Source organism: Oncorhynchus keta, chromosome 10, assembly GCF_023373465.1.
Source record: "Oncorhynchus keta strain PuntledgeMale-10-30-2019 chromosome 10, Oket_V2, whole genome shotgun sequence".
Lineage (NCBI taxonomy): Eukaryota > Metazoa > Chordata > Actinopteri > Salmoniformes > Salmonidae > Oncorhynchus > Oncorhynchus keta.
Window position 1 is genome coordinate 28,179,095 of NC_068430.1, and position 21,695 is coordinate 28,200,789.

The 21,695-nt window shown below is 43.5% G+C and overlaps 1 protein-coding gene across 16 annotated transcripts in view; it reads right to left on the reverse strand.

Moving 5' to 3' along the window:
* Positions 1–5,137: 5,137 nt before the first annotated feature.
* LOC118388472 (eukaryotic translation initiation factor 4 gamma 3-like) overlaps positions 5,138–21,695 on the reverse strand; it is a 73,412-nt gene continuing 56,854 nt past the window's right edge. For 11 of the 16 annotated variants that reach the window (XM_052526797.1, XM_052526802.1, XM_035777582.2 and 8 more), the window contains 22 exons: positions 19,017–19,290; positions 18,766–18,890; positions 17,488–17,628; positions 16,948–17,112; positions 16,537–16,734; positions 16,144–16,287; positions 15,723–15,959; positions 13,789–13,893; positions 13,224–13,362; positions 12,828–12,964; positions 12,044–12,134; positions 11,807–11,933; positions 11,496–11,707; positions 11,256–11,371; positions 8,440–8,612; positions 8,211–8,336; positions 7,780–7,861; positions 7,438–7,536; positions 7,187–7,333; positions 6,907–6,988; positions 6,658–6,804; positions 5,138–5,777 (listed from right to left, as the gene is read on the reverse strand). In XM_052526797.1, the coding sequence (XP_052382757.1) occupies positions 5,596–5,777; positions 6,658–6,804; positions 6,907–6,988; positions 7,187–7,333; positions 7,438–7,536; positions 7,780–7,861; positions 8,211–8,336; positions 8,440–8,612; positions 11,256–11,371; positions 11,496–11,707; positions 11,807–11,933; positions 12,044–12,134; positions 12,828–12,964; positions 13,224–13,362; positions 13,789–13,893; positions 15,723–15,959; positions 16,144–16,287; positions 16,537–16,734; positions 16,948–17,112; positions 17,488–17,628; positions 18,766–18,890; positions 19,017–19,290 (3,249 nt within the window). In that variant the 3' untranslated portion in view covers positions 5,138–5,595. The remainder of the gene's footprint in view (positions 5,778–6,657; positions 6,805–6,906; positions 6,989–7,186; positions 7,334–7,437; positions 7,537–7,779; positions 7,862–8,210; positions 8,337–8,439; positions 8,613–11,255; positions 11,372–11,495; positions 11,708–11,806; positions 11,934–12,043; positions 12,135–12,827; positions 12,965–13,223; positions 13,363–13,788; positions 13,894–15,722; positions 15,960–16,143; positions 16,288–16,536; positions 16,735–16,947; positions 17,113–17,487; positions 17,629–18,765; positions 18,891–19,016; positions 19,291–21,695) is intronic. The other 5 variants (XM_035777589.2, XM_052526803.1, XM_052526796.1 and 2 more) reach the window with 3 other exon arrangements.

Consider the following 21,695-nt stretch of genomic DNA (forward strand, 5'->3'; position numbering starts at 1 on the left):
AGCGCATACGGGCTACGGCGTTTCAAAATTGACAAACAGTACTATTGCCGCTTTTATCTTGTATTTCAAGTGAAGGTCATGTAAGCACATTTGTTGGTTCGAAATGAATGACGCATGCTAACGCTTTATTATTAGGCGAGGTCATGGCGACGTTGGTTCGCTAAACTCAAGGGAAGAAACACAACGGGTCATCTCGTGCCGAACTGCGCATGTGCACACCGTCAAAGTTACTATCTCACTATAAAAATCAGTGAAACGTGTCAGTTTCACGAGGTTGCAGTAAAAACATGTTCAACTACATTAGACATTGACGAATCTAGGTTGTGCCTTTAGATTTTTCACTGCACTCGGACTTCTGAAACCCCAAACCCTGGCCGGCTTGTTTCGCAAGCGTTCCAGGATGTTGCGCCTCTGGGTTTAGAAACTGTGGTTAAGGCAAAGATATTTAAGCAATAAGGAACGAGGGGTGTGGAATATGGCCAATATACCACGGCTAAGGGCTGTTCCTTAGCATGATCAACGTCGAGTGCCTGGACACAGCCCTTAACTATGGTATATTGGCTATATATCACAAACCCCAGAAGTGCCTTATTGCCATTATAAACTGTTTACCAATGGAATTCGAGCAGTAAAAACAAGTTGTCATACCGTGGTATATGGTCTGATATACCATGGCTGTCAGCCAATCAGGGCTCAAAACCCCCAGTTTATAATTATAACTAACGCCTTTTGTCCCAAGGATCCCGAATAGCACTAAAATTGTTATTTAAATCAGCAGGGAATTACTGCCCACTCTCATTGAAGCCACTGTAGCCATTGTTTGCAGAAAACAGGACCCCCCACTATAGTGAGTGGGGAAATTGCAATATGTGTTAAATCTGTGTGTAAATACTATTTTTTTACCCAAAGACAATCATGGTACCAATTATTGCTTCTATTACACCAGATGCATGTCCTTGAACCAATGTTCATTTTAAATCGCACACAAAAGAGGTACTGGGGCGGCAGGTAGCCGAGTAACCGAAAGGTTGCTAGATCGAATCCCCGAGCTGACAAGGTCTTTCTGCCCCTGAACAAGGCAGTTAACCCACTGTTCCTAGAATGCCATTGTAAATAAGAATTTGTTCTTAACTGAATTTCCTAGTTAAATAAAGGAAGAAGTAGGTAACATCTCGGGAACCACAATATATAGCAATCTTCTGACAACCTGGAATGCAACTAGAGCATGAGGGATTGTCGCAGGGCACACGGTGCTGAATTACAACCTACAAATCACTGTGTATTCATCCCAAATAACAACTCATCTGAATGTGCGCAAGGTCAGAAAATCTCTGCAGCATCTCGTTCTGGTCGATCCCCTCAAACTGCATTGCTTGCGTTCCATCCTGTGTAAAGTCGGGATATTCCATGCTATGTAACCACTTGATGACTTCGTCACTCACTGAACGAGGCAGCAATTTATATACGTTTCAGTACCTGCTAGATAGAATGCGTAACTTTACCGAAGCACCAGGTGCTTCCTGAGACATACATGTCTCCAGGTGTGGTTCTCAAATATTCTGTTTAGTATGACTAAATGCAACAACATGGATCGTAAACCTACCCGCTGGAACGCACCCAATTAATACTTATTTGGGATGTAATACAGTGCTTTTGCAGTGCTCTACTCAACCCCATTGAATGCCAATGTTGTATAATGATTTGGAACATGTGAAAAGTAGAAATTCTAATAAAATACTGCAGCATTTCTATCTGGAATATCTTCTCCCAGATTTGCTTACCAGGCAGTAGCCAGAACTGTTCCGACCCAGTAAATACATCTGAACCCTTCAGGTCGAAACGCATAGCTACCAGAATGTGGACAGCACGTAGAAGGGGCGGGATATGGCTGGGAAAACGTACCAGGGATGGAAGATTTTGCTGTACTCCTAATTATCCTATTATCTAAAATGATAAGTTAAAGATTGAAATACTGCTCGTTTTTAATTAAAACTGCGATTTACGCCCTTATGACTACAACAGAAGCCACAGCAGCCATTTTGGAATGGCATGCAGAATATCGCGTTGAACAAAAAAGGAGACTGATTGGCTGACTATCCTTTGTTGTTCAACGCGACGTGCCATTCTAAAATGGCTACGGCATTCCGACCTGAGAGATCCAGACACAAACAGAACTAGGTGACACAGACACGTCACCGGGACTATAAAGCTGAAGCATCCGTTTAGAACGTTCTCACCACCAAATATGGTAGTGAGAGGAAGTCCAGCGGCGGGTGGTGGGAATTAGTTTGTGCACTTCAGAGGCATTCCCTAACGGAAATACATGCTACAACGCGCCAATACTATATCGCTAGCTTGTGCTTGACTTTGCCCCTTCTGGCTTGTTCGGCCCACTATGCTCTCACTGTAAAATACGCAGATTAACTATATTGGGTTAGTTATACATCTCTTTGGTTCAGATATATGTTCTCGCTAACCAGGCGCCAACCTTTGTCCTGCAGAAGTCACTGTGGACTACAGTGTTGGCCTACTTGATTGTAGCTGGATAAGGTTAACTCCGATAGTTAAAGGACGCAACATTATATATCTGTCCTATTATGGCTTCTGAGAGCATGGGCAGCGCCATTGAGGCCTTCTCCATTTTGAAGTAGTCAATTTTAATCTACTACTTTGAGTTGGTAAACAAATTGAAAGGGTGCATACTGCCACCTAGAATGTGTTGTTTGAACACGTATAAATGGTCCTTCTGTAGCTCAGTTGGTAGAGCATGGCGCTTGTGACGCCAGGGTAGTGGGTTCGATTCCCGGGACCACCCATACGTAGAATGTATGCACACATGACTGTAAGTCGCTTTGGATAAAAGCGTCTGCTAAATGGCATATATTATTATTATTATATTAAATCCATGGTTGGCGATTTACTGCCAATGTTTGCTCATAAATATAATTCATTGGCTGATCACACTTTATGACCTGGATGGAATTATGTGATCCTTCCTTAACCCATAGGAAATCAGCACCCAGTTGACCACTTCAATGGTGAAAGTCCTCAATGGCGCTGCCAATGCTAAAACAGACTTCTGGGCACTAGTCCATCTCTATGGGTTAACCCTAGTCTCTTCAAGATTAGGTCATCCCATACCTGCAGCTACCAATGAAATCCTATCCATTAAGTATTTGTTATGAAAGCTGTTTGAATATTTCATTTCCCCAATGGTCTCCGTCAGCTCCAATCTAGATTTCAAATACCATTAATGGTTTCCAGACTGTCAAAGTTAGAAATCATCTGAAATGTGATCAAAGGCAATGGTAGACACAGACTTACATTTCTGCAGACTGTATGTGAATGCCCTCTGCAGAGGTTTCCTCTCATCCATTACAGTGGAGTGTAACTTCAGTTCAGTAACTACACCGGAATTAGAGATCACATGAGCATTACATAGGAATGCTGGCAAACATAAGGCTATGCAAGATATGACTTGTCCTACCACAATCATGCCCCATCTTACATCGTGCTCAGCTAGTTTATTACAATATTTCCACACTAATACAGGTTATAAAATAAGATACGGTTGAGGAAAAGTTAGTCGCTAATTTGCTTTTCAACCAATGTGCATGAATGGAGAAAACTGGCAACTCTTATTAGAAAAGGCTCAATAATAGATGCTAATTGTTCTTGTTAACTTCATTGGTCCGCCAATAGTTGCTTATATACACAAAAGTATGTGGATTCTGCTTTTTCAGCCACACCATTTGCTGACAGGTGTATAAAAGAGTACACAGCCATGCAATCTCCATAGAAAAACATTGGCAGTAGACCGCCCTTCCTGAAGAGCTTAGTGACCTTCAACGTGGCACTGTAACAGGACGCCACCTTTCCAACAAGTCAGTTCATCAAATTTCTGCCCTGCTAGAGCTGCTCATCAACCGTAAATGCTGTTATTGTGAAGTGGAAACGTCTAGGAGCAACAATGGCTCAGCCGCAAAGTGGTAGGACACACAAGCTACCTGCCGAATGCCAACTGTAAAGTTTGGTGGAGGAGGATTAATGGGGCTGTTTTTCATGGTTCAGGCTAGGCCCATTAGTTTCAGTGAAGGGAAATCTTAACACTACAGCACACCATGACATTCTAGGCGATTCTGTGCTTCCAACTTTGTGGCATACAGTTTGGAGAAGGCTGTTCCCTGTTTCAGCATGACAATGCCCTTGTGCACAAAGCGAGGTCCATACAAAAATGGTTTGTCGAGATCGGTGTGGAAGAACTTGACTGGCCTGCACGGAGCCAGTCAAGGACCTCAACCCCATCGAACACCTTTGGGATGAATTGGAACGTCGACTGCAAGCCATGTCTAATTACCCAACATCAGTGACTGGCCTCATTAATGCTCTTGTTGCAGAATGGAAGCAAGTCCCCACAGCAATGTCTCAACATCTAGTGGAAAGCCTTCCCTCTTAGAAGAGTGGAGGCTGTTATAGCAACAAAGGGGGGCCCAACTCCATATTAATGCCCGTGATTTTAGAATGAGATGCTCGACGAGCAGCTGTTCACATACTTTTGGTAATGTATATTTTACAATTCCTATACTGTAGTCTCATTTTAGAGATGGCACTTGACACAAAATTCACTTTCAACTTCAGACTGCATTGCAAGCAATGTTAAAACCAAGTAAAAAAACTCTTGTAGTGCAAACATCACCACTCAACAAAATAACCACCATTGATTGCATTTGCTATGTTTTTTAAATTCCTTTTTTGTCTTTAATGTATTTACAAGCTTTTAATTTGCTCTGTAGGTCTGAAGTATTACAAGCGCTTCATGTTCAGCAACCCTGGCATTTGCTTTTTAAACTTGCATTTTGCTTATTTCATTTGAATGCATCTATTGTTCATTGTTGTTTATTTATGTTCATGTGATGTTCTTTTGTGGACTGACTTGCATTGCTTCTTGAATGCATACCGCTGCCTCTTGGGAAGTTTACGTACATATCACATAGAGAGCAAGCCAAATCAGAGGAAACACTTCCTGTGATTAATCACTGATAACCATTGACGTCAGTTGTCCCTGTGCAATCACTCTCTGCCTTCCCCTACATTCCAAAATAACTTTTTACCCTGTTTTCAACCAAACAACATGGAATCCAGGGAGGCTATTTATTTCACAATTATTATTGTTATTATAATTAATATTGTTATTTCTATTCATCATCAATGTTCTCATTGTGAGCATCTGCAAATGTTAAATAAACGTCCATATTTGCAGTCCTTAAAAAAATAATAAATTAAAGAGTCCGGAACCTATGTATCTTTAAGTCTCTTCTTAAAAAGTAACAAAAGAAAAGTAAGTTAAAATTTAAAACAAAAATATTTTCTATGTATAATACAGGTATTTAGTGCTTCCGCCGTTAGAATTCAAACTCAAAATGGCGGCATGTCTCAGAACCATTCCGCAGAAAAAATTCCAGCCGTATACATGTCATTCTGCCCGCACACATTTTGTAGGTTTGTCCGTTTGTTCTGCTACGAGGATGCAGTTATTCTATGTAGCAACAGCTGGCCTCTTGTCCTGGAGGCTTGCAGCGGTCACCTGCTCCCTTGTCAATTATCCTCCGACTCTTCCTCGGCCTCCCTCAGCCAGGTGAAGAAAGCGGTTACAGACTTGAGAGCCACACCTTTGCCCAGCTGCTCCGCGGGGTCCTTGCTGGTCTCCCACTTGTAAAAAGCGTCCTCCGAGATGACGTCCTCGTCATACAGACAGTCAAAGAACATCCGGAGCAGGTCTGGAGAGACAGAGGGGAAAGGGCTATAATAACAAATAATAACCAAATCCCTTAAATCTAGAATCCTTAATTGAAACGATAAGTGGCTCCCCACCTATGTTTTGATAAAAAGCTGAGGGATGGGCCTGGAGAAATGTAACCACTCAAATTCATAGACAGAGCTATGTATGCAAGGACTATCCATCCATGATATCAACATTTGAGTGGTTAAATTCAAAGATTTAACCATGTTACATTTGCATTGTTTACAAACATTGGAGTAAAACAAGCATATTTCAGGTTCTGATGGGGTATGACAATTAAACTAAGCTCATAAGTGATTTATAAGATATATTATTCAAGAATAACATTTTATTTTATTCATAATTTTTTATACAACTAGGTAAATGGGTGTATATATCATTCATTTATAAGTTTAAAAAAAATTGTAGCAACTAATGATTCTAGCTTTAAATGAGTCTGTTTTCATAGTTAAGTTCATGAAGACATTTTTATATAATAGCAATGTCTGCATGAAATAAAACCATAAAAGGATGTCTTCAGGGCGGCAGGTAGCCTAACATATAAAGCATAGGGTCAATAACAGTAAGGTTGCTGGTTCAGATACCTGAGCCGACAAGGTGAAAAATCTGTCAATGGGCCCTTGAGAAAAGGCACTTAACCCCAATTTGATCCAGGGGCACCGTACTATTATGTCTGACCCTGTAAAACCAAACAATTTACTGCACTGATCTGGTGTATGTGACAAAAAAACATTTTAGTTTTGTCAAGAATAAAAAAGTAAATGTAAAATGGTTCTGTGCAGGGCAGGAGACAGAACCGTGCTCATATCTTTATAGTGAATCTTCAGGTTTAACGTTCTAGGAGGCATGTTACTTACTAGGAGGCTGATCCAGTGTGACGATCAGCGCCTGAAGTGCATAAAGTGCTTGAAGCTGTCGCTCAGTGTCTGAGTTAAGGTACTTGAGTAATACAGGCAATCTCCTCTGTATGATGGCTACGTCCACTCGACAGGAAGTGCTTTCATCTACACAAGAAACAAAGATGGAGAAAATTATTGTGAACTGCTCTAGCTATATAATATATACAAAACAATGGACTGTCCCTCGCTAAAAGAATGACAGCTTACCTTTCACCGCTGCCTTACACACAGCAGTCATCAGAGCTCTCAGGAACGGAGACGAGCTCATCTGAGATTCATCTAGATTTGCCTGGGATGTGGCGGACAACAGAGGAGCACAAAGAAGCTCCGGTTAGACATGGGAAAGCTGCACGACATCAGTGCCTGGATCTCTGACACTTCACTTGAAATATGCAACACTATGTATTTATAATCCAATATGTGTATGACAAAGCCAAATGTGCCTGTGCTGGGCTGTGTAGAGGGCTTTTAATGTTACAGTTCATACCTCTACCCAGTCAAAGATCTGCTCATCACTGGCCATGTCCTCCAGCAGGAGTCTCTCCAGCTGCCGGTTGAGCACCTCGGGGGACAATTCTGTCGCAGAGAGGGCTGCCTCAGGGCTAGAGCAGTCCACCACAGTGAACTGGAGCTTCTGACAGGAGGAGGGGAGATGGAGAGGAGAGAAGGTTTAGGTTGCTGTGAAACCGTTTGTTGGGATGCCTCCATGCCGTAATACAATGAGTCTCTCTCACTAACCTGCTGCGAGATGAAATCCTGGATGTCCTCTTCCTCTGGCAGAAAGTCACTCCAGCTGAGGTCCGCCTTTCTCCACAAGGTGCCTACTTTCCTATGGCTCTGTGTGGGAGACAGACAGGACAACACGTCAGAACCCTGGCATCCAATAGTTAATGGGTTTGCTGACTTGATACTCACTTGCACCCCGACAAAAGTCATACAAAAATATCCGACAGCTATATTAACAAGATGCTGTGTGAAATTCCCTCTCAGGTCAGAAGAGCTAAAGGGGTAAAACATTCTTTCAGGAATATTACAGGAAAAAAATAACTAGAGGAATAAAACCCACACAATGTAACTTACCATTTGTTTGCATAGTATGTGCAGTATTTCAGAAAATAAGACCCCAGCTCTTCCAACAGGAAGTAAAGGTTTGCTTAATTCACTGTGGACAAAGAGAAAAGCATTAGATGTCTCCAGCGGTTCTATCCCGCCCAACTGTTTTCCTTCATATCACAGTTTACAGAAAGCAGAGAATGGAGGTGTGAGAGCCAACATCAACACTCCATAATGAAAGAACTGCGATAGCAACAATCAGCAATCCTTGAGAGGGAACGGAATGGGGTACATTTTACTCATCATGCAGACTGTGAGATCTGAATAAATGTGGGTTGCATGTGGAGTGATCTGATCAGATAAGATCTGTTGATGCAATAATAACCCCCCATTGATCCCCATAACTTTACAGGGAGATAACAATACAATATTGTTGTGCTGTAGAGTAGCATTGTTACCTAAAGAGCTCTCTCATAGAGAAGCCCCCGTCTCTCAGCACAGGGCTGAGCAGCTCGGCCAGATACAGCCAGATATGGGGAATGTCAATGGCCATGTCGTCCGCCAGTTCAAGGGTGTCAGCAAACCTGAAGGAAACACAGATATTCTGAGGAGACAGCCATTTTAGATACAGCACAGTTGTTCGATGACAGCTCGAATGAGAGCAGATGGATATGTAGGCAGGCTGACCCTTTGAAGAACTGGGGCTTGGGCAGGGTACCCTGCTGCACTAACTGGAAGAGGAGCTGGCCCATGTGGTCCCGTGTGATCTGACTGCGCTCCAGGGTGGACTCCACCCCCACACGAACAAACACATGGAGCTGAGAGGACAGGTCCAGCTCGTTCACACACTGCACAGCCTCCTACAGAGAATACAAACACACATATTGGTGTTACAAACTTCCTGTAGAGTAAAATACAAAGGCATGCACATACAGTATGCAGCATTATCAGAGGACCGGGCACAGATTAAGCACCATCAAATGGGAAGAATGACAAAAGAAAATTATTTTGTGACAAGCGAGCACATACAGTAACAGTCAAAACGTTTGTACACACTTACTCATTCCAGGGTTTCTTTATTATTTTTCTTCTACATTGTAGAATAACATTGAAGACATCAAAACTATGAAATATCACATATGGAATCATGTCGTAACCAAAAGTGTTAAACAAAATCAAAATCAATTTTATATTTGAGATTCTTCAAAGTAGCCCCCCTTTGCCTTGATGACAGCTTTGCACACTCTTTCTGAGAGTTTGTGCAAACCCACAGGTTCATCTCAGACAATCCCGCAGTGAAGAAGCCTGATGTGGAGATCCTGGGCTGGCATGTTTACATGTGGTCTGCGGTTGTGAGGCTGGTTAGACATACTGCCAAGTTCTCTAAAACGACGTTGGATGTAGCTTATGGTAGAGAAATTAACATTCAATTCTCTGGCAACAGCTTTGGTGGAAATTCATGCTCCCTCAAATTTAAACATCGGTGGCATTGTGTTGTGTGACAAAACTGCACGTTAGAGTGACCTTTTATTGTCCACAGCACAAGGTGGATCTGTGTAATAATTATGCTGTTTAATCAGCTTCTTGATATGCCACACTGGTCAGGTGGCTGGATTATCTTGGCAAAGGAGAAATGCTCAATACCAGGGATGTAAACAAATTTGTGCAAGCAAACTTGAGAGAAAAACTTTTTTTTGTGCATTTATTTTTATGGATGCCAATTAGCTGCTGCAAAGGCAGCATCTACACTTCCTGAGGTCCAGCAAAATTAAGGCAGTTATATAATTTAAAAAACTTTTCAATACATTCATAACATATTTCACAACACACTAAGTGTGTGCCCTCAGGTCCCAACTCCACTGCCACATATCTACAACACAAAATCCATGTGTGCATATGTTATCATGTGTGTTCTCAAATATAATTATTTTAGTTTTTGAAATATTTAGGACTAACTTATTCCTTGCCACCCATTCTGAAACTAACTGCAGCCCTTTTAAGTGTTGCAGTCATTTCAGTCGCCGTAGTAGCTGGCGTGTATAGTGTTGAGTTATCCGCATACATAGACACACTGGCTTTACTCAAAGCCAGTGGCATGTTGTGAGTAAAGATTGAAAAAAGTAAGGGGCCTAGACAGTTGCCCTGAGAAATTCCTGATTTTATCTGTATTATGTTGGAGAGGCTTCCATTAAAGAACACCCTCTGTGTTTTATTCGACAGTTAACTTGTAATCCACAATATAGCAGAGGGTGTAAAGTCATAACACAAGTTTTTACAGCACCAGATTATGATCGATAATGCCAAAAGCCGCACTGAAGTTTAACAAAACAAATCCCCTCCAATTTTTATCATACACAAATTACTGATGGGCTGAGAGAAATGTAAGTGCTGTGCTTGTTGAGTGTCCTTCCCTATAAGCATGCTGAAATAGCATTGTTTCTGGTCAAACACCATTTTCCCCTAAACTTTACTAAGGGTTGGTAACATGCTGATTGGTTGGCTATTTGAGCCAGTAAAGAGTGCTTTACTATTTCTAGGTAGCGAAATTACTTTTGCTTCCCTCCAGGCTGGAGGGCACACACTTTCTTGTAGGCTTCAATTGAAGATATGGCAAATAGGAGTGGCAATATTATCCGCTATTATCCATCCAATTTGTTAGACCTGGTGGCTTGTCATTGTTGATAGACAATTTTTTCACCTCTTCCACTCACACTTCCAAGAACACAATTCTTGTCTTTCATAATTTTGTCAGATATACTTGGATGTGTAGTGTCAACGTTTTTTGCTGGCATGTCCTGCCTAAATTTGCTAATCTTGACAATGAAAAAATAATTAAAGTAGTTTCAGTCGGTTTTGTGACGAATGAGCCACCTGATTCAATGAATGATGGAGCAGAGTTAGCTTTTTTCCCCAAAATGGAAATGACTTCTCCAGACAAAGATGGCTCCATTGGAAAACTCATCTGGGACTAACTTCGTTAGCTTGATGGCTAATGTTAGCAGCCATTACCATTTCAGGGATCTTTTAATTTAGCTCATGAAACCAACACTTTACATGTTGCATTTATATTTTTGTTCAGTATAAATAGAAAAGCTAGCTATAGTCTTAGCCATGTAACGGGACTGCATAGCTAGATTGATTGTGTTGCGTTTCCCCAATCAATTTACTTTGTCTTTTTTCTCTCAAAATATTAGGTCAGTAAAACTGAAACAGTTCATCCCCTGAATGGATGGAGGCAGCAAAGAAATGTACTAGCTGTGATTTACAACCTGATAGCTAAATTTAATAGACTACCTAGCGATTTATTGGTGAATTGTATTAAGCATCCATTTAATTCTGCCAACAATGCCTTACTCTATGTAATGGAATTTTGAGTCAAATATAACCTCTTATAAAGTTGGTTTTGAAGCATAAACTGCTCATTTGATATTTTAGACCGATATGATGATTATCTGTGTTTAAAGCAGTTCAAATGGTGTCAGTTCCACTTTAAATGACTGTACCTTATAGTCGTTGATGTGCAAGAACTCGTCAATGATAGCTTTGGACTTCCTCTCCATCTCCTCCTCAGAGAGGGCTGGTATGTCTGGAGACTGGGCAACCACAGGCTCTGCTTTCACTGCAGGAGGAAACAACAATGTTACAAGAGCGCTCCCCTGCTAGAGAGAGAGTGTGTGTGTGTCCACTGACTCTCTGTGTGTTTAGTCATTGTATGTCTCTAGAACTGGGTTTTGTTGCCTTACCAGGCTCCCTGGCTCTGCTGCACTCTGGCTCAGTCTTGTCCTCGCTGACGCTGAGCCTCCTGATGCTCTCTAGCTCTCTGTGGGGCTCCTCGGGACTCAGGGCCGGGCTTGCCAGCAGCTCTTTGGCACTGACGCCTCGAACGAAGGAACCAAGCCGCGGCGGGGCTGAGCTCAAGGGCTTCTCGCTTCGCTCTTTCCCTGCACTGCTTCGACTGAGGGAGGAGAAAACACACACAACACAAATGTTTTGCCTCAAAATAAGATGTTCAGAGACCAAATCCATTATACAAGTTTCAAAATGTGATCATTACCTGCCCAAGGTTCTTCTAGTGTCATACTCTGGGTTTTGTGCAGGTGGGGTGGTGGGTTGAGATGGAGTGGACTGGAGTGCAGAATACCGGTTTAAACTGGCGCCACCACCACCAGACCGGGATAATTCTGATGGGAGACAAGATGAAACAGCGGACATTACATTTCAACCAGAACACAATTACAGCTAATTCAACTGGATCATCAATGTGTGTGTGAGACACGTTATGTTTCCTCACCAGAGTCACTGGCTTTGGCCCCTCCACTACTGCCCTTCATCCAGTTGAGTGAGGCCCGTGGTCCCAGTTGGATCTTCTCATCCATCTGAGGCTAGATAGGATGATGACAAACAGTTCACCTTCCAATACTCATATCATGTGATCTGGGCCTACAATGCAATAATGACTAACAATCTCTGAGAATGGAGAGCTGCCTTACACATCATTGGTACTGGCACACAGAGGACTGTCTGGGGTTCTAACATCTTTCCTCCAGCAGGGGATGCCATGCACCAGTATGCAAGGCTTTGTGTGGTTGTACCGCAACTATCCAGCAGGTGGACATGTATTATTTCACAACCAGTACAATATCATGAGGACAGGGATTTGTGCCACATGATATTGTAGAAGTATTAATGACGAACTACAGGATGCCTATAAGTGAGAAAATAGCTGATGCGGTGTAATGTCTACAGTACAGCACAGTAGTGTTTCATCTTCTAGTTGGCATTGTATGGCAGTTGGGAAGACCATGTACCTAATACGAATGCAAGCATGTCCAGGAAGACATGTGCTTGCAGACGAATGAGGACACAAATCTTCATTAATGGGTTAAACATAAGTCAGCCTGACATTTTGAGTTGTCATCCAACTTCTAAAGACTTGAAGGAACCAAACATATACTATTGTCCAACGCCATTTTGTAATTAAAATAGAATACACTTAAACACCAGTGAACCTCCATGGTAAACCATCCAAAAGAGGAAGTCAAAAGTTGAGATCTACAGGTGTTTTTGGGGCTGACCTTGGAGATCTTGGGGATCTTGGTGGGGTCAATGGTCCTGCTGTTCTTGGTCATGGGCACAGTGTTCCAGGTCTCCTCTCTCTGCTGCACACGCTGCTCCCTCTGCTGTTCTCTCTGCTGTTCTCTCTGCTGCTGCTCTGGAGGACAGAGGGAACACACATGGGGGATGAGATGTTAATGGGTTTATTAAAAGACAACTCAAAATTTGACAACATCAACACCTCATCCCCCAGGCTTGAGAGAATACAATGGGGTGAGTTGACAGAAGGGAGAGAGTGGGGGAGCCTTCTGTCCACTGTGGGACACTGTAGCATTTCTGAGTCTGCAAGTTATGGGGAGGTGATTCCAGTGTGGCTGTAAGCCTTAAAGAGGATTTAGCCCATGGGCCTGGCTGACCTGGCCTTCTCTTGGTGTCCTTGGAGAGCAGCTGCTGGTGCACCTTCCTCTGCTCCTCCTGCTCTTCGATCTTGGCCTCTTTGTGGATCTGCTCGATGGTCTTGGGTCCCTGGTCGGCTCTCCTGGACACCCAGTTGTGCTGGAGAAAAAAAGCAGTGTTAGACTTACGCAAGGAGTTTCCTCAGAGAAACAATCTGGTGTTTTGAATTAGTGAACTGTGTACAACATAATTGGCCAACAGTCACATAGCCCCAATGGCACAGTAGTATTGTGTAGAGGGCTGTGCAGAATGTTTAATTCTATGCTCAAATCTCACTGATTAGAATCTCACCGATTGTTTTCTTCCTCAGATCTAATTATTGGTGTGCTCAGGGAGCCTGCATGAAATGGAGGTACTGAAAATGAGCATTCTGATTCACTGTAATGGAAAATACATCCTCACAGCTGAGCTGGACAGAACACACACACACACCACAAATCTCAAGAATGCATGCATGCACGCACGCACGCACATATCCCCACCGCTCCCGCCCCACCAACAGAGGGAGACGCACACACAACTTACCAATCGGAGATCTATCACGTCTTGCAGCATAAACCGTATCCGAGACGATGTCTTCCGCTCCTTGACAATTTTCTCCATCTGATTGAAATACTGATCCATGCGAGGCTATGACAAGAAAGAGAGAAATTAAGGGTCAATGCAAAGTGGTGTATTAATACAACATTTTCACTATTCACTCCAGTGGACAGCCAGACACTCAATTAATTTCACTCCACTCCATTAAGTAATTCAATGTGCACTTTATTTCTTGGAACAACACTTTTGATGTACACTGAACAAAAATATAAACATAACATGCAATTTCAAAGATTTTACTGATTTACAATTTGTAAAATGTTGATCCAGGGCATCCCAAACATGCTCAATAAGTGACATGTCTGGTGAGTATGCAGGCCATGGAAGAACTGGGGCATTTTCATCTTCCAGGAATTGTGTACAGATCCTTGCAACATGTGGCTGTGGTTTATCATGCTGAAACATGTTATGGTGGAGGATGAATGGCAAGACAATGGGCCTCAGGATCTCGTTGCATTCAAATTGCCATTGATAAAATGCAATTGTGTTCATTGTCCGTAGCTCATGCCTGCCCATACCATAACCCCACCGCCACCATGGAGCACTCCGTTCACAACATTGACATCAGCAAACTGCTTGCCCACATGACGCTGTCTGCCATCTGCCCAGTACAGTTGAAACCGGGACTCATCAGTGACGAGCACACTTCTCCAGTGTGCAAGTGGCCATCGAAGGTTAACATTTGCCCACTGAAGTCGGTTACGATGCCAAACTGCGGTCAGGTCAAGAACCTGGTGAGGACGACGAACACACAGATGAGCTTCCCTGAGACAGTTTCTGAAGGTTCGTGCAGAAATTATTTGGTTGTGCAAACCCAGTTTCATCAGCTGTCCGGGTGGCTGGTCTCAGACGATCCCGCAGGTAAAGAACCCGGAAGTGGCGGTCCTGGGCTGGCATGGTTACACGGGGTCTGCGGTTGTGAGGCCGTTCGGACGTACTGCCAAATTCTCTAAAATTATGTTGGAGGTGGCTTATGGTAGAGAAATAAACACTCAATTATTTGGCAACAGCTCTGGTGGACATTCCTTCAGTCAGCATGTCAATTGCAAGCTCCCTCAAAAAAACTTGAGACATCTGTGGCATTTTTTGTGTGAAAAAACTGCACTTGTTAGAGTGATCTTTTATTGTGCACCTGTGTAATGATCATGCTGTTCAATCAGCTTCTTGATATACCTCACCTGTCAGGTGGATGGATGATCTTGGCAAAAGCTCACTAACAGGGATGTAAACAAATTTGTGCACAAATAAATAAGATTTTTGTGCATATGGAACATTTCTGGGATCTTTAGACTTTACAGTGTAATACTTTACTTACGAGACCATTCCCAACAGTGCAGTTAAAAAGTAAGACATATTTGCTAAAAATAAATAAATAGTAACAAAAACATTAACAAGACTGTTTACAAGGAGAACCAAGGGCAATACAGTATGTACATGTGGGTAAAGGTAAAAGTGACTAGGCAATCAGGATATATAATAAACAGAGTAACAGCAGCGTATGTGAAGTGTGTAAGTGTGTTTGCGTGCGCCGTCAATATGGATGCGTGTGTGTTTAGCATATATAGTGTGTGTGTGTTGCAGAGTCAGCGTAGTATGAGTGAGGACCACAAGAGTCTTAAAACTGTGGCAGAGCCCAAAAGGGAGAACACTTCTGTACATGTCTAGGAGCTATTCCTTTGGTCAGCAGCAGGTTAAAACAGGCCAGACAACAGCAGACAAGAGGGAACAGTGAGATGTCTTCAACCATGTCTCTTCACCCACATCCCTGCAGCCCTCAGAGGCATCCCCATACCACCAGCTGGAATTCATTTAAGCCCCCTCCTCTCCCCTGCTCTCCCCAGCCCATCCCTATGGCTTACCTTGGCCTTCTCAAAGTCCAGGTCTTTGCCAATGGTGGTGAGCAGCCTGCACAGGCACTCCAGCGATTCCTCGTCATGGTTCTTCAGCAGCTTGACCACACAGTCGTGCATGATGGCCTCTGTCAGCATCTTGAGTTTGAACAGCTCCCCGATGAACCTGATATTTCCTATGGAGCGCCGGCGGGCCTTGTCCTTGGCCTCCTCCAGCTCCAACCGTAGTCTCTCTTGATCACTGGACTGGAAAGGAAATGGAGAGTAGATTGTCAGACCTAACAGCAAACCCCACACTCACTATTCAACTAACATCAGCAACTGACTGGATCCCATAGAGTTCTCTGCTCTATATTCCCCTACTAGGGACAGTAGGTGACAAACCGGTTGGTGATCTGGGTAGTGTGTGTGTGTCAGGTGATCTGGGTACCTGTGCAGAGTCGAGCTCCTTCTGTTTCCTCTCAAACACCACGTCGTCCACCTTGTCCCGCTCAAACTCCTTCTGACAGCGGTTGAGCAGAAGCTTACGGAAGTTCACTGTGGTGTTGGGTTTGTCTGTCATGGGCACTTTGAGCTGGAGAGCAACCGAGATAAGTAACAATTTGGTTAGAGGGGAAGAAATATGGGGGAAACACTTTGAATTGAACGGGTGTCGAAGAGTGAAAAGGGGGGCAGAAATGTACATTTAGGGACATTTAGCTGAATGTGTATGAGGCTTTAGAGGACCCATGCATATACAGATTATATTTTGATGTTGGCTAGCAGCATTCAGAGGAACCACAAGTAATCATGTCTGAATGATAAAGAACTGAGCATAACATACCGTGGTGAGGCAGCGGCACATGTTCCCGTAGGCCACAGAGAAGCCGGGCTCGTCGATGGCCTTCTCAAAGACCAGGTCGATGACGCCCTTGAGGCGCTCCTCCGTGTCGATGGTAAGGTCCGTCACCTGCTTCATCAGCTGGTTGAACATCTGAGGCGTCAGTTTGTTGAGGATGCTGCGCACCTTCCGGAAGAGCTCCTGACACAGCAACAACATCCTCATCATTTATTGAGGTGAACATTCATTCACTCACACTTCATTTAATCTTTGGTCTCTTGACAACTCCTTGGTCACAACATTTCTTTCCTGTGTGGAGCGACTGCTGAAGAATCTCATAATATCTTGTAGTTGAGTAGGGTGTGTGTTTGTGACTGTGTGGTTGTGTCTGATGAAAGGTTGGGCTCATCCTACCTGTGTTGTAATGACCTCAGGGTCATCTGACGGCCCCGCCCTCTTCATGCCAGGTTTCCAGGCGTTCTCGGCCTTCTTCAGCTGCACCTCGTCGTTCGCTGACACGTTCAGGATAATCTTCCTGGGCGGGGGCCGCCGGGCACCTCCTCCCATGTTCATCATCTGCTGGAGGACAGAGAGGAGACCGCACAACTCATCACTTCTACAGTTCACCACCAACAAAACACAATATTGCCAAGACCCCTCAGATAAGGGCTTAGGTTGTGCGCTGATGTTCAATTTATGACTTTCCTTGAATGAGCACGACTTTGGGAAATGACTAATCTCTAGCAAACCAACAAGAGCTGCAAATAATTCCCCATGATACCAGCCCAGCGATGTTGTTTGTTACCATACCAGAAGACTCTGGGGGAAGTTAAACGCACAAGGTAATATTCTGAGTGCATGTGAGAGAGAAAGATGAGAAACACAAAGGCAAGAGACATTATTTGAGAGAAAGAGGGGTGTTGTGTTGGTGTCAGGTGGAGTAGTAGTAATTACGTGAGCGTGTGCGTGACTCACTGCAGCGCCGCGTCCTCCACTCATCTGCCTGCCAAAGTCAGCGAAGGCAGGTGTGAAGTCAGGGCCACGAGAGATCACCCTGGATTCCACCGCCCGGGTTGGCAGCTTGTTTTGGTTTATCTGCAGACACACAGGGAGCGAGATGGTGAGCTGACAGACCAGCAGGGGGAGCAGTGATTCTCTAACACTGTGGGCCTAGCCATAGGGGAAAAGCAGTGGCTGCATAATCCAAATCAAATAATGTTTCACTGTCACATACCTCGGATAGGTGCAATAATGAATATGATATAACAATAATAATATAATGATCAATATGGTGAAACCGCTACCAAGCCCATCAGAGGGAAAGGTAGGATTACTACCATATTGCATATACCCATCAAATATTTCAGATCTACATGAAGTGCCTGAGGTAGGGGCTGGGAGTTGTTTCTGGCCTACTACTGGGGAGAAAGACTGGCCAGACCCAGACCACCCCCCCCCCCCAGGTCTATTCCACTGGTTTTTACTGAGCGGTGGTGGATTCTCAATAACAGTCCTAGCTCACCACCAACTTCGTATGTTGTTTTGTGTTTCAGCTATGCTTTCGATAAATTATGTTTAAACACATTTTGTGACTGGCACAGTGAGTGAAGTCAGAACCAGATGTGGAAGGAGGACTGAGGGGAACACTGTGGGGGAAGGAGGGGGAACAACTACAGCTCTCTCAGCTGTCCTGGACTTCCCTTAGTAGTCTCATCCAGCGAACATTTTCTCAGGGAGAAAAATATGACTCCTGGGACTGTACATCAATCATTGCCAGCCTTAATGCTCCTTTTCTGGGGCTGAATTATCAACACTGCCAAGTGTGACATAATGGCAATGTGATTTTAATCAAAACAGGATGTCTATGGGCTAGCCATTATAGGCTCCAACAGTATGTAGCCTATGTGGAGACGAGGGAAATTCATTTACCAGAAGCCTATCATTTCATAAATTATTATTAGACAATAGTTGAAAAAACCTATACATCTGGTCTTGTGCTTACTAAAGGGATCCCATACAGCTACTCATACTATTTGTTCTACATAAATAATCCCTGTACTTGAAAGAAAAGCTCTTTTCAAAAGCAACTTACTTTGCTAACATGTTACACTATCAATTTATAGTCCTGAATATTTACTGAACCACTGTGGGGTTTAGGGGCTTGCTCACAACTCATTCTGTCCACTAGGCTGAAGCTCTGCTCAGACCACACACACACACACACACACACACCTTGTCCAGAACTACGTCACTGATCTGAGGTAGCCCGTCTGGCTTCTGTGTACAGGCAGCCATGAACTGGAAGCCCAGCAGGAAGTCCCGGTTGTACTGGCGCTTCCCGTTGGTCTCCGGTAGATCTGAGGAAACAACGAGAGGAAGAAAACAGCCCTGCTCATCTCATACTGTGCAAAGGTTGCATGACTTGATTGTGAAAACTAAGTGAAAAACACAAATGAAACTGAGGCTAATAACTGCCCACCTACCTTCCTGGAAGAGGTCTGAGGGGGCTCCTGTAGAGCCCTCCTTGTCCCCAGGGGTGGCCCCACTGTCACTGCTCTCTGTCTCCGAGGTGTGCCCAGCCCCGTTCCTCATGGGCTCCAGCTCAGCCTCCCCATTTTCCTCTGGGGCAGGGGGCTTCTCCTCTGCCTCCATGGCTAGAGGCGCTGCTGAGGGTGGGGGCGGGCTGCTGCTACTATGGGGCCTGGCGGGCTGCAGGGCCTGGTCTCCAGCAGCCTCCTCCACAGGCTTGAGCTCCTCCTGGGGGAGGCAAGGGAGGGAGAGGGGTGAGATAGAGGGACAGCGTGGACTTCACACAGGGGGTTTGGAACACTGATCATGATGGATAACTCCTTGCCGAGTCTTAGCCCTTCATTATAATCAGAGGGATAATATCAACACTATGCATGCCAGTCTCTCTTGGCTAAGAGTTAAGGAACGACTGACTGCATCGCCTCTGGTTTTTGTAAAGAAAAAGTTTGAAATTACAAATAGTTTCCATAGTCAACCTTCTTTGTGTGTGCATGTATTAACATGTATGTGTAACTGATCGATGTACACCAGACTGTGTGGGGAGCGGAGCTGGAATGTGGCCAATATGACTGGAGCGCGGAGCGAGTTTCCCAAAGGCTGGAGTGTCAGCCTTCTCACCTGCTCCAATTTCACTCCAGTAGTACTTACTTCATGAGCTCAGGACATGCCTGGCCCAGCATGCATTTGTAGTCTACTTGTGTGCTGCTATAGCCCCTTGCTATAGCTACTGTCATGGAGTTTAACCTCTTGAAACTAGGGGGCACCATTTTCATTTTTGGAAAAATACATTCCCAAAGTAAACGGGCTATTTCTCAGGACCATATAATAGAATATACATATAATTGACAGCTTAGGATAGAAAACTCTAAAGTTTCCAAAACTGTAAAAATATTGCCTGAGTATAACAGAACTGATATTGCAGGCGAAAGCCTGAGAAAAATCCAATCCGGAAGGGACTCTGCGTCCCTATGCATCCCTATTGAGCAGTGAAAGGGATATTAACCAGATTCCTTTTTCTATGGCTTCCCTAATGTGTCTAGTGTCACAAGAAACAGTTTCAGGATTTTATTTAGAAAAATGAGCGTGAACGACAACATTGCGTCAGTGGTCAGCTGGTGGCTCAGAGTGATTTGTGCGTAATCGACAAAGGCGGCCATTGTGCCTCTCGCTTCTACTGGGAAGCCAACTGTCCCGGTTGATATATTATCGAATAGATATTTGAAAAACACCTTGAGGATTTATTATAAAAAACATTTGCCATGTTTCTGTCGATATTATAGATCTAATTTGGAATATTATTCGGCGTTGTCGTGACCGGTATTTCCGGTGGATTTCTCAACCAAACGTGAAGAACAAACGGAGGTATTTCGGCTTTAAAAATTATCTGTATGGAACAAAATGAAATGGGAGTCTCGTGAGTGAAAACATCTGAAGCTCATCAAAGGTAAAAGATTTAATTTGATTGCTTTTCTGATTTTCGTGACCAAGTTACCTACTGCTAGCTGGACATAATGCTATGCTAGGCTGTCGATAAACTTACACAAACGCTTGTCTTGCTTTGGCTGTAAAGCATAATTTCAAAATCTGAGATGACAGGGTGATTAACAAAAGGCTTCACTATGTTTCACTTGTGATTTCATGAATATGAATATTTTCTAGTAATATTTTTTGTCCATTGCGTTATGCTAATTAGTGTCAGTTGATGACAATTCTCCCGGATCCGGGAGGGGTAGTTCTAAGAGGTTTTAAAGAAACTTATAAGACACACGTGCAAAATCAAGGTGACTTACAAAGATGAGGATTGTAGCAAAGTATTAAAAACAAAACAATCTCTTAGTTTTAATGTTCGTTTTATTATCTACACAATAGGCTATCATTGATTTTGGCCCAATACGCCTGACATATTACCTCTTTCAATGAGAGGTTGGAAAGAGATGTGGAGCGTCAGAACGTGCAAGCACTGCTCCGTGAGCGAAGAGCGGGATACCTAACCACTCACACACACATCATACTCATGTTTTTAAATATATGTAACTCGTCTTTTGTCTGTGATGTATTTTTTGATGCATGTCGGAACCCAGTAATTTTTTCATTTATTTTTTCACCTTTATTTAACCAGGTAGGCTAGTTGAGAACAAGTACTCATTTGCAACTGCGACCTGACCAAGATAAAGCAAAGCAGTGTGACACAGACAACAAAACAGAGTTACACATGGAGTAAACAATAAAAAAGCCAATATCAAACAAATCAATGACAGTAGAAAAAAAGAAAGTCTATATACAGTGTGTGCAAAAGGCATGAGGAGGTAGGCAATAAATAGGCCATAGGAGCGAATAGTTACAATTTAGCAGATTAAACCTGGAGTGATAAATGAGCAAATGAGCAGATGAAGTGCAAGTAGAGATACTGGTGTGCAAAAGAGCAGAAAAGTAAATAAAATCAGTATGGGGATGAGGTAGGTAAATTGGGTGGGCTATTTACAGATGGACTATGTACAGGTTAGCTGCTCAGATAGTTGATGGTTAAAGTTGGTGAGGGAAATAAAAGTCTCCAACTTCAGCGATTTTTGCAATTCGTTCCAGTCACTGGCAGCAAAGAACTGGAAGGAAAGGTGACCAAAGGAGGTGTTGGC